At 46.0% G+C, this 13,274-nt stretch overlaps 2 protein-coding genes across 2 annotated transcripts in view; both read right to left on the bottom strand.

The window, feature by feature from the left end:
• GLB1L2 (galactosidase beta 1 like 2) overlaps positions 1-3,200 on the bottom strand; it is a 28,752-nt gene extending 25,552 nt beyond the window's left edge. The window contains exon 1 of the mRNA XM_077249547.1: positions 3,069-3,200. The gene's annotated coding sequence lies outside the window, so the exon portion shown is untranslated. The remainder of the gene's footprint in view (positions 1-3,068) is intronic.
• Positions 3,107-13,274, bottom strand: part of ACAD8 (acyl-CoA dehydrogenase family member 8) — a 25,860-nt gene continuing 15,692 nt past the window's right edge. The window contains 4 exon segments of the mRNA XM_077249555.1: positions 3,107-3,244; positions 6,464-6,566; positions 8,164-8,316; positions 8,398-8,495. Coding sequence (XP_077105670.1) covers positions 3,195-3,244; positions 6,464-6,566; positions 8,164-8,316; positions 8,398-8,495 — 404 coding nt within the window. The 3' untranslated portion in view covers positions 3,107-3,194.

Here is a 13,274-nt window from a genome sequence, read left to right as displayed (position 1 = left end):
CACTATTCTGCTGGTGCAGTCACTGTGTACATACATTACATTACTGATCCTGAGTTACATCCTGTATTATACCTCAGAGCGCAGGACAAGACGTGCACTCTCGCTAGTGCTGGTGCTGACTGAACATGGAGGGATACTCCAGAATATAGTCCTATATAACAACAGTCGCACTCAATGAGGAGAGTTCTTCTGAATTTTGTTTGTTCACAATAAAGAAACCACGCTTTTTGACTAACAAAATTCAGAAGAACTCTCCTCATTGAGTGCGACTGTTGTTATATAGGATTATACCTCAGAGCTGCACTCACTATTCTGCTGGTGCAGTCACTGTGTACATACATTACATTACTAATTCTGAGTTACATCCTGTATTATACCCCAGAGCTGCACTCACTATTCTGCTGGTGCAGTCACTGTGTACACACATTACATTACTGATCCGGAGTTACCTCCTGTATTATACCCCAGAGCTGCACTCACTATTCTGCTGGTGCAGTCACTGTGTACATACATTACATTACTGATCCTGAGTTACATCCTATATTATACCTCAGAGCTGCTCTCACTCTTCTGCTGGTGCAGTCACTGTGTACATACATTACATTACTGATCCGGAGTTACATCCATTATTATACCCCAGAGCTGCACTCACTATTCTGCTGGTGCAGTCACTGTGTACAGACATTACTAATCCTGAGTTACGTCCTGTATTATACCCCAGAGCTGCACTCACTATTCTGCTGGTGCAGTCACTGTGTACACACATTACATTACTGATCCTGAGTTACCTCCTGTATTATACCCCAGAGCTGCACTCACTATTCTGCTGGTGCAGTCACTGTGTACATACATTACATTACTGATCCTGAGTTACATCCTGTATTATACCTCAGAGCTGCACTCACTCTTCTGCTGGTGCAGTCACTGTGTACATACATTACATTACTGATCCGGAGTTACATCCATTATTATACCCCAGAGCTGCACTCACTATTCTGCTGGTGCAGTCACTGTGTACATACATTACATTACTGATCCGGAGTTACATCCATTATTATACCCCAGAGCTGCACTCACTATTCTGCTGGTGCAGTCACTGTGTACATACATTACTGATCCTGAGTTACATCCTGTATTATACCCCCGAGCTGCACTCAATATTCTGCTGGTGCAGTCACTGTGTACATACATTACTGATCCTGAGTTACATCCTGTATTATACCCCAGAGCTGTACTCACTATTCTGCTGGTGCAGTCACTGTTAACACACATTACATTACTGATCCTGAGTTACATCCTGTATTATACCCCAGAGTTGCACTCACTATTCTGCTGGTGCAGTCACTGTGTACATACATTACATTACTGATTCTGAGTTACATCCTGTATTATACGCCAGAGCTGCACTCACTATTCTGCTGGTGCAGTCACTGTGTACATACATTACATTACTGATCCTGAGTTACATCCTGTATTATACTCCAGAGCTGCACTCACTATTCTGCTGGTGCAGTCACTGTGTACATACATTACTGATCCTGAGTTACATCCTGTATTATATCCCAGAGCTGCACTCACTATTCTGCTGGTGCAGTCACTGTGTGCATACATTACATTACTGATCCTGAGTTACATCCTGTATTATACTCCAGAGCTGCACTCACTGTTTTGCTGGTGCAGTCACTGTGTACAGACATTACATTACTGATCCTGAGTTACATCCTGTATTATACCCCAGAGCTGTACTCACTATTCTACTGGTGCAGTCACTGTTAACACACATTACATTACTGATCCTGAGTTACATCCTGTATTATACCTCAGAGCTGCACTCACTATTCTGCTGGTGCAGTCACTGTGTACATACATTACACTACTAATCCTGAGTTACGTCCTGTATTATACCCCAGAGCTGCACTCACTATTCTGCTGGTGCAGTCACTGTGTACACACATTACATTACTGATCCTGAGTTACCTCCTGTATTATACCCCAGAGCTGCACTCACTATTCTGCTGGTGCAGTCACTGTGTACATACATTACATTACTGATCCTGAGTTACATCCTGTATTATACCTCAGAGCTGCACTCACTCTTCTGCTGGTGCAGTCACTGTGTACATACATTACATTACTGATCCGGAGTTACATCCATTATTATACCCCAGAGCTGCACTCACTATTCTGCTGGTGCAGTCACTGTGTACAGACATTACTAATCCTGAGTTACATCCTGTATTATACCTCAGAGCTGTACTCACTATTCTGCTGGTGCAGTCACTGTTATCATACATTACTGATCCTGAGTTACATCCTGTATTATACCCCAGAGTTGCACTCACTATTCTGCTGGTGCAGTCACTGTGTACAGACATTACTAATCCCGAGTTACATCCTGTATTATACCCCGGAGCTGTACTCACTATTCTGCTGGTGCAGTCACTGTTAACATACATTACTGATCCTGAGTTACATCCTGTATTATACCCCAGAGTTGCACTCACTATTCTGCTGGTGCAGTCACTGTGTACATACATTACTGATCCTGAGTTACATCCTGTATTATACCCCCGAGCTGCACTCAATATTCTGCTGGTGCAGTCACTGTGTACATACATTACATTACTGATTCTGAGTTACATCCTGTATTATACGCCAGAGCTGCACTCACTATTCTCCTGGTGCAGTCACTGTGTACATACATTACTGATCCGGAGTTACATCCTGTATTATATCCCAGAGCTGCACTCACTATTCTGCTGGTGCAGTCACTGTGTGCATACATTACATTACTGATCCTGAGTTACATCCTGTATTATACTCCAGAGCTGCACTCACTATTCTGCTGGTGCAGTCACTGTGTACATACATTACATTACTGATCCTGAGTTACATCCTGTATTATACCCCAGAGCTGTACTCAATGTTCGGCTGGTGCAGTCACTGTGTACATTACTAACCCTGATACTCCAGAGCTGCACTCACTGTGCACATATATACAGCAGACATAGAGGTGGACTTTGCGGTCACTATATTCATAGAATATAAATATAATACACAGTCAGTACAGCGGTCTGTGATCTACGGTGGCTCCTGTTGCTGCTCCTCAGACCGCTGCGTGCAGCAGAGGTGGACGAGCGCTGCTCTCCGGCAGTAATGAGGTTCATGTGATGATGCAGAGTTTCCAGTGCTCATCATTGTAATATGTTTCTGGCCACAATCATCCTCATCACCTCGTTGGTTCCTGTACCGGAAACAAAACATTTATTAGTGTCTCCTCCTCATCGAGAGATTGTAGGAAAGAACATTTGTAATTACCTGAGCCCAGAGCTAAGACACAGAGGGGAAATAAGTATTTCATACGCTGCCGATTTTGCAGATTTTCCCCCTACAAAGAATGGCGAGGGCTGTAATCTTTATCGTAGGTACACTTCACCTGTGAGAGACAAAATCCAACAATAAAATCCAGAAAATCACATTGTAGGATTGTTACACAGATAATTTGCATTTATTGCATGAAATAAGTATTTGATCACCGACCAACCAGCAAGAATTCTGCCTCTCACAGGCCTGTTAGTTTTTCTTAAGAACCCTCCTACTCTGCACTCATTACCTGGATTAACTGCTCCTGTGTGACCTTGTTACCTGTATAAAAGACAACTGTCCACACACTCGAACCTCTCCACCATGGCCAAGACCAAAGAGCTGTCTAAGGACACCAGGGACAAAATTGTAGATCTGCACAAGTATAACCAACAAAACCAGTTATTTACAGGGGAGTATATGACTAAACCAACTGAAAAAAGACCAAATCCTACCCCTAAAATCATCAATCTTTATTAATAATTACGTATAATACCAAAAATATATATAAAGTGAGATAAAAAGTACATCCCTCTAGGGAGACCCCCCCAAGGATAGGGATACAGTTAATTTCAAAAGGTACCCTCTATGGAGTTTTTATAATGCCAGAAAAACCAGATAAAAAAACCAAATAGAAAAAACCAAGCAGAAAAAATGAAAAAAATATTTAAAGCAATAATAAAAAATTATCAAAATATGAAATAATCAAAAAAACCAAAAATAAGGCTAATACCTTTTTGGATACACAATGCCTCAACTAGCCCTAATTGGCCCTGGAATCGGTTATCCTTCCTGACAGCGGAGGTTGGCACCCTGTATGCGATATGGCGCCCCCACTCAACGACGGCTGTCCCTCCTATCCCTGGGTTATCCCTAATAAACTAATAATCACAGACAAAAGACATATAAATATGGATCAAGTTAGATCCATCAAAACACAATGTAAAAACACAATGAATATCCCTCTATATATGTTCCTTGCTATGCACTCCCACCACTATAATAGCTCTGGAGACTGAAGCCTATAGTGTACACCATGGGCTATAGATTGGTGTCACCATCTAATAATGACTTTCATTATTAATCATTATTAGATGGTGACACCAATCTATAGCCCATGGTGTACACTATAGGCTTCAGTCTCCAGAGCTATTATAGTGGTGGGAGTGCATAGCAAGGAACATATATAGAGGGATATTCATTGTGTTTTTACATTGTGTTTTGATGGATCTAACTTGATCCATATTTATATGTCTTTTGTCTGTGATTATTAGTTTATTAGGGATAACCCAGGGATAGGAGGGACAGCCGTCGTTGAGTGGGGGCGCCATATCGCATACAGGGTGCCAACCTCCGCTGTCAGGAAGGATAACAGATTCCAGGGCCAATTAGGGCTAGTTGAGGCATTGTGTATCCAAAAAGGTATTAGCCTTATTTTTGTTTTTTTTGATTATTTCATATTTTGATAATTTTTTATTATTGCTTTAAATATTTTTTTCATTTTTTCTGCTTGGTTTTTTCTATTTGGTTTTTCTATCTGGTTTTTCTGGCATTATAAAAACTCCATAGAGGGTACCTTTTGAAATTAACTGTATCCCTATCCTTGGGGGGTCTCCCTAGAGGGATGTACTTTTTATCTCACTTTATATATATTTTTGGTATTATACGTAATTATTAATAAAGATTGATGATTTTAGGGGTAAGATCTGCACAAGGCTGGGATGGGCTACAGGACAATAGGCAAGCAGCTTGGTGAGAAGGCAATAACTGTTGGTGCAATTATTAGAAAATGGAAGAAACACAAGATGACTGTCAATCTTCCTCAGTCTGGGGCTCCATGCAAGATCTCCCCTCGTGGGGTGAGGATGATTCTGAGAAAGGTCAGGACCAGAACTACACGGGAGGACCTGGTCAATGACCTGAAGAGAGCTGGGACAATAGTCTCAAATATCACCGTTAGTAACAAACTACGGCGTAGTGGATTAAAATCCTACAGGACACACAAGGTCCCCTCTACTCACAGCAGCACATGTCCTGGCCCGTATGTAGCTCGCCAATGACCATCTGGATGATCCAAATGAGCCATGGTAGAAGGTCATGTGGTCAGATGAGACCAAAATAGAACTTTTTGGTATCAATTTCACTCGTCGTGTTTGGAAGAAGAAGGAGGATAAGAACAAACCCAAGTACATCGTCCCAACCGTGAAGCATGGTAGAGGAAATATCATACTTTGGGGATGATTTTCTACAAAGTGAACAGGACGAGTTCACCATATTTAAGGGATGATGGATGGGGTCATATATCGTGAGATTTTGGCCAACAACCTCCTTCCCGCAGTAAGAGCATTGAAGATGGGTCGTGGCTGGGTCTTCCACCATGACAATGACCTGAAACACACAGCCAGGGCAACTAAGGAGTGGCTCCGTAAGAAGCCTGGAGTGGCCTAGCCAGTCTTCAGACCTGAACCCAATAGAAAATCTTTGGAAGGAGCTGAAACTCAATGTTGCCCAGTGACAGCCCCGAAACCTCAAAGATCTGGAGAAGATCTGTATAGAGGAGGGGGCCAAAATCACTGCTGCACTGTGTGCAAACCTGGTCAAGAACCACAGGAAACGTCTGACCTCTAATTAAAACCAAAGGTTTCTGTACCAAATATTAAGTTATGTTTTTCTATTGTCTCAAATACTTATTTCATGCAGTAAAATGCAAATTAGTTATGCAGAAAGCCTACAATTTGATCTTCTGTATTTTTTTTAGATTCTGTCTCTCAAAGGTGAAGTGTACTTACAATAAAAATTACAGACCTCTCCATTCTTTGTAGATGGGAAAGCTTGCAAAATCGGCACAGTACCAAATACTTATTTTTCCCACTGTATAATCTACAGAAGTTACAGGCCCAAAGCCTGAGGCTGCACTACTGCGAGATGCGGACAACAGATCCTGCTATGATTTGTCAGGTGCAGCGCTCTCCGGACCACAATCTATGTAAGTATATGGTGGGATCACTGCACATCACGTGATGCCACCAGGTTGTTTCAGTAGTGCAGACCATTCCAGTATGCAAGGAGCGGCTACAGGGGGCTACATTGCAAAACTCACCCTCCAGGATCTGATGAACGCGAATGTCCCGGAAAAACTGCTGCACGGCGTAATCCTTCAGGTATCCATAACCTCCGTGCAACTGCAGAGCCTGATTACACACCTGCAGACAGAAAGCACCAGACGGGCAATGTAACCAGCAGAATAGTGAGTGCAGCTCTGGAGTATAATACAGGATGTAACTCAGGATCAGTAATGTAATGTAATGTATGTACACAGTGACAGCACCAGCAGAATAGTGAGTGCAGCTCTGGAGTATAATACAGGATGTAACTCAGGATCAGTAATGTATGTACACAGTGACTGCACCAGCACAATAGCGAGTGCTGCTCTGGGGTATAATACAGGATGTAACTCAGGATCAGTAATGTAATGTAATGTAATGTAATGTATGTACACAGTGACTGCACCAGCAGAATAGTGAGTGCAGCTCTGGGGTATAATAATGGATGTAACTCCGGATCAGTAATGTAATGTATGTACACAGTGACTGCACCAGCAGAATAGTGAGTGCAGCTCTGAAGTATAATACAGGATGTAACTCAGGATCAGTAATGTAATGTATGTACACAGTGACTGCACCAGCAGAATAGTGAGTGCAGCTCTGGAGTATAATACAGGATGTAACGCAGGATCAGTAATGTAATGTATGTACACAGTGACTGCACCAGCAGAATAGTGAGTGCAGCTCTGGAGTATAATACAGGATGTAACGCAGGATCAGTAATGTAATGTATGTACACAGTGACTGCACCAGCAGAAAAGTGAGTGCAGCTCTGGGGTATAATACAGGATGTAACTCAGGATCAGTAATGTATGTACACAGTGACTGCACCAGCAGAATAGTGAGTGCTGCTCTGGGGTATAATACAGGATGTAACTCAGGATCAGTAATGTAATGTAATGTAATGTAATGTAATGTATGTACACAGTGACTGCACCAGCAGAATAGTGAGTGCAGCTCTGGGGTATAATAATGGATGTAACTCCGGATCAGTAATGTAATGTATGTACACAGTGACTGCACCAGCAGAATAGTGAGTGCAGCTCTGGAGTATAATACAGGATGTAACGCAGGATCAGTAATGTAATGTATGTACACAGTGACTGCACCAGCAGAAAAGTGAGTGCAGCTCTGGGGTATAATACAGGATGTAACTCAGGATCAGTAATGTATGTACACAGTGACTGCACCAGCAGAATAGTGAGTGCTGCTCTGGGGTATAATACAGGAGGTAACGCAGGATCAGTAATGTAATGTATTTACACAGTGACTGCACCAGCAGAATAGTGAGTGCAGCTCTGGGGTATAATACAGGATGTAACTCAGGATCAGTAATGTAATGTATGCACACAGTGATTGCACCAGCAGAATAGTGAGTGCAGCTCTGGGGTATAATTCAGGAGATAACTCAGGATCAGTAATGTAATGTATGTACAAGGTGACTGCACCAGCAGAATAGCGAGTGCAGCTCTGGGGTATAATACAGGATGTAACTCAGGATCAGTAATGTATGTACACAGTGACTGCACCAGCAGAATCGTGAGTGCAGCTCTGGAGTATAATACAGGTTGTGACTTAATGCATGGTTTTCATCTGCTGTATGGTTACTTTTTTAAGACACAACAGTCTGGAGCGCTCGTTAGGTGTATGACATTTCAGGGTGGATTTTTCCAGTTTTTTTTGTTACGTTGCTCACCTTAAAACATTCGTCAGTAGCGTATAATTTGGCCATAGCGCAGAGCGTGGCGGCGTCTCTGTGCTCCTCCTGCAGAGCTTGCGCTGCATGGCGTACGATCAGCCGTGCAGTAACCAGCTGTGTCGCCATCTCCGCCAATCGGAATTGTAGATACTGAGGGAAACAAACATCACACAACGACACCCGAGGAGGAAGATGATTGCTGTCGGTAACAGTGATGCGCTATAACGTTACCTGATTATTAGCGAGCGGCTCCCCAAACTGCTTCCGCACAGAAAGGTGATCGCGGGACAGTAATACGGAGGCGTGGGCCGCACCCAGCGAGCACGAGGCTGAGGAAGACATAGCTGCAGTAAGTCCTCGCATAGAGGCGAAACCACAGATGACCTGAGCAGTCCACCTGACCACCCACAGGCTCCCACTACAAGGAAGATGTTCACAAGGGTCATGGAAGGAGAGAGGAGAGGATGGAAGGGTCAGGGAAGGATGGAGGAGAGGACGGAAGGGTCAGGAAAGGATGGAGGAGAGGACGGAAGGGTCAAGAAGGAGAGAGGAGAGGATGGAAGGGTCAGGGAAGGATGGAGGAGTGGACGGAACGGTCAGGGAAGGAGAGAGGAGAGGATGGAAGGGGTAGGAAAGGATGGAGGAGAGGACGGAAGGGTCAGGAAAGGATGGAGGAGAGGACGGAAGGGGTAGGAAAGGATGGAGGAGAGGACGGAAGGGTCAGGGAAGGAGAGAGGAGAGGACGGAAGGGTCAGGGAAGGAGAGAACGAAAGGGGCAGGGAAGGAGAGGGGAGAGGACGAAAGGGACAGGAAGGGATGGAGGAGAGGACAGAAGGGTCAGGAAAGAATGGAGGAGAGGACGGAAGGGTCAGGAAAGGATGGTGGAGAGGACAGAAGGGGTAGGAAAGGATAGAGGAGAGGACGGAAGGGTCAGTGAAGGAGAGAGGAGAGGACGGAAGGGGCAGGGAAGGAGAGGGGAGAGGACGAAAGGGACAGGAAAGGATGGAGGAGAGGACGGAAGGGTCAGGAAAGGATGGAGGAGAGGACGGAAGGGGTAGGAAAGGATGGAGGAGAGGACGGAAGGGTCAGGAAAGGATAGAGGAGAGGACGGAAGGGTCAGTGAAGGAGAGAGGAGAGGACGGAAGGGGCAGGGAACGATGGAAGAGAGGACGGAAGGCTCAGGAAAGGATAGAGAGGACAGAAGACTCAGGGAAGGAGAGAGGATGGAAAGGTCAGGGAAGGATGGAGGAGAGGACTGATGGAGCAGGAGAGGAGGATAGTTGTGTTTGGCTGCAGCTTTCTCCCCTCTCCCCATTGAAAACCAGATGCGCACCTGAAGACCTGAGATTTAACAGAGTACTCCCATCTCAGTGAGTGATGACATAACTGGGATGTGCAGCAGTGGTGGTCTGACCTCTGGGACCCTCACTGACCTTAAGAATGATGGTACCTCAGCACTGTGTCCCTATTATTGCTTTTCTCTTAAGAAGGGTTTTCCATTCCAGTCAATGGTTCGGCTGGATTTGTCTGTCCATTATGGTGGCCGCTCCTGCGTATGCAGGAAACATGACCAATAAGGCGATGGAGCACTGAGGAAGCAGCGGGGCGGTCATTCTCAGGATCTGTGCTGGTCCCAGCAGTCGGATTCCCAACAATCATTAAAGAGGCGCTGTCACAAGGTCAGAAGCGGACAGCGTTTGCTCTTCATTTCTTTACGCTGATTATTCCTCTTTTTGTTTTGTTTTTTTTAACCCATCATATGGTTCCAGAGTTACAAACTTTTTGGTTTAGTGCAAACTTTTATGGCCTTTAAAAAGGAAACGGTGCTCACAGGGTAATAATACAGAGCGTCATACAGACACGCCCCAGAGGATCTGTGAGCCACACCCCCTGGTAAAGACTATAAAAACTAGTACTGAATGAAAAGACCCATATCTCTGCAACTGTACTAAAAATAATAATTAATAGGCACGTCCCCTATACCTCCCATATTAACAGTCACCGCACCGCACAGATCTGTCACCTATACCTCCCATATAACCGTCACCGCACAGATCTGTCACCTATACCTCCCATATAACCGTCACCGCACAGATCTGTCACCTATACCTCCCATATAACCGTCACCGCACAGATCTGTCACCTATACCTCCCATATAACCGTCACCACACCGCACAGATCTGTCACCTATACCTCCCATATAACCGTCATATCTGGTGGCACAGTGGATAGCACAGCAGCCTTGCAGCGCTGGAATCCTGGGTTCTAATCCCACCTTCGACAACATCTGCAAAGAGTTTGTATGTTCTCTCCGTGTTTGCGTGGGTTTCCTCCGGGCACTCCGGTTTCCTCCCACATTCCATAGACATACTGATAGGGAATTTAGATTGTGAGCCCCATCGGGGACAGTGATGATAATGTGTACAAACTGTAAAGCGCTGCGTAATATGTTAGCGCTATATAAAAATAAAGATTATTATTTATTATTATACCTCCCATATAACAGTCACCGCACAGATCTGTCACTTATACCTCCCATATAACCATCACCGCACAGATCTGTCACCTATACCTCCCATACAGCGGTCACTGCACAGATCTGTCACCTATACCTCCCATATAACCGTCACAGCACCACACAGATATGGCACCTATAGCTCCTATATAAAAGTCACCGCACCACACAGATCTGTCACCTATACCTCCCACATAACCGTCACCGCACAGATCTGTCACCTATACCTCCCAAACAGCCATGACAGCATTGCACAGATCTGTCACCTATACCTCCCATACAGCAGTCACAGCACAGATCTGTAACCTATACCTCCCAAACAGCCGTGACAGCATTGCACAGATCTGTCACCTATACCTCCCATAGAGCAGTCACGGCACAGATCTGTAACCTATAGCTCCCATACAGCCGTCACCGCACAGGTCTGCCACCTATACCTCCCATATAACCGTCACCGCACAGATCTGTCACCTATACCTCCCATATAGACGTCACCGCACAGATCTGTTACCTATACCTCCCATACAGCCGTCACCGCACCACACAGATCTGTCACCTATACCTCCCATACAGCTGTTACCGCACAGATCTGTCACCTATACCTCCCATACAGTGGTCACCGCACCGCACCGATCTGTCACCTATACCTCCCATACAGCCGTCACCGCACAGATCTGTTACCTATACCTCCTATATAGACGTCACCGCACAGATCTGTTACCTATACCTCCCATATAGACGTCACCGCACCGCACAGATCTGTCACCTATACCTCCCATACAGCCGTTACCGCACCGCACAGATCTGTCACCTATACCTCCCATACAGTGGTCACCGCACCGCACCGATCTGTCACCTATACCTCCCATACAGCCGTCACCGCACAGATCTGTTACCTATACCTCCTATATAGACGTCACCGCACAGATCTGTTACCTATACCTCCCATATAGACGTCACCGCACAGATCTGTTACCTATACCTCCCATACAGCCGTCACCGCACCACACAGATCTGTCACCTATACCTCCCATACAGCCGTTACCGCACAGATCTGTCACCTATACCTCCCATACAGTGGTCACCGCACCGCACCGATCTGTCACCTATACCTCCCATACAGCCGTCACCGCACAGATCTGCCACCTATATCTCCCATACAGCCGTCACTGCACAGATCTGTCAGCTATACCTCCCATACAGCCGTCACTGCACCGCACAGATCTGTCACCTATACCTCCCATACAGCCGTCACCGCACCGCACAGATCTGTTACCTATACCTCCCATACAGCGGTCACCGCACTGCACAGATCTGCTACCTATACCTCCCATATAGACGTCACCGCACCGCACAGATCTGTCACCTATACCTCCCATACAGCCGTTACCGCACCGCACAGATCTGTCACCTATACCTCCCATACAGCAGTCACCGCACCGCACCGATCTGTCACCTATACCTCCCATACAGCGGTCACCGCACCGCACAGATCTGCTACCTATACCTCCCATATAGACGTCACCGCACCGCACAGCTCTGTCACCTATGCCTCCCATACAGCCGTTACCGCACCGCACTGATCTGTCACCTATACCTCCCATAAAGACGTCACCGCACAGATCTGTCACCTATAGCCCCCATACAGCGGTCACCGCACTGCACAGATCTGTCACCTATACCTCCCATAAAGAAGTCACCGCACAGATCTGTAACCTATAGCTCCCATACAGCCATCTCCGCACCGCACCGATCTGTCACCTATAGCTCCCACACAGCCGTCTCCGCACAGCACAGATTTGTCACCTACACCTCTCATATAGCCGTCACCGCACCGATCTGTCACCTATACCTCCCATAAAGACGTCACCGCACAGATCTGTCACCTATAGCTCTCATACAGCCGTCTCAGTACCGCACAGATCTGTCACCTATACCTCTCATATAGCCGTCACGGCACCACACAGATCTGTCACCTATACCTCCCATATAACCGTCACCACACCACACAGATCTGTCACCTATACCTCCCATACAGCCGTCACCGCACCGATCTGTCACCTATAGCTCCCATACAACCATCACCGCACCGATCTGTCACCTATACCTCCCATACAGCCGTCACCGCACCGCACAGATCTGTCACCCATACCTCCCATACAGCCGTTACCGCACCGCACAGATCTGTCACCTATACCTCTCATAAAGACGTCACCGCACAGATCTGTTATCTATAGCTCCCATACAGCGGTCACCGCACTGCACAGATCTGTCACCTATACCTCTCATATAGCAGTCACCGCACCGATCTGTCACCTATACCTCCCATAAAGACGTTACCGCACAGATCTGTCACCTATAGCTCCCATACAGCCATCTCCGCACCGATCTGTCACCTATACCTCTCATATAGCCATGACGTGTATAGTTGTGTGTCATCAGCATAAAGATGGTACTGAAAGCCAAATCTGCTGATGGTCTGTCCAATTGGGGCCGTGTAGAGGGAGAAGAGAAGGGGGCTATATGAGAGGTATAGGTAACAGATCTGTGCGCTGTGGTGACGGCTGTATGGGAGGTCTGTCACCTATAGCT

Source organism: Ranitomeya variabilis, chromosome 4 (genome assembly GCF_051348905.1).
Source record: "Ranitomeya variabilis isolate aRanVar5 chromosome 4, aRanVar5.hap1, whole genome shotgun sequence".
NCBI lineage: Eukaryota > Metazoa > Chordata > Amphibia > Anura > Dendrobatidae > Ranitomeya > Ranitomeya variabilis.
The sequence above is the reverse complement of the archived record's forward strand: the minus strand, read 5'-3'. Positions and strand labels throughout refer to the sequence as shown.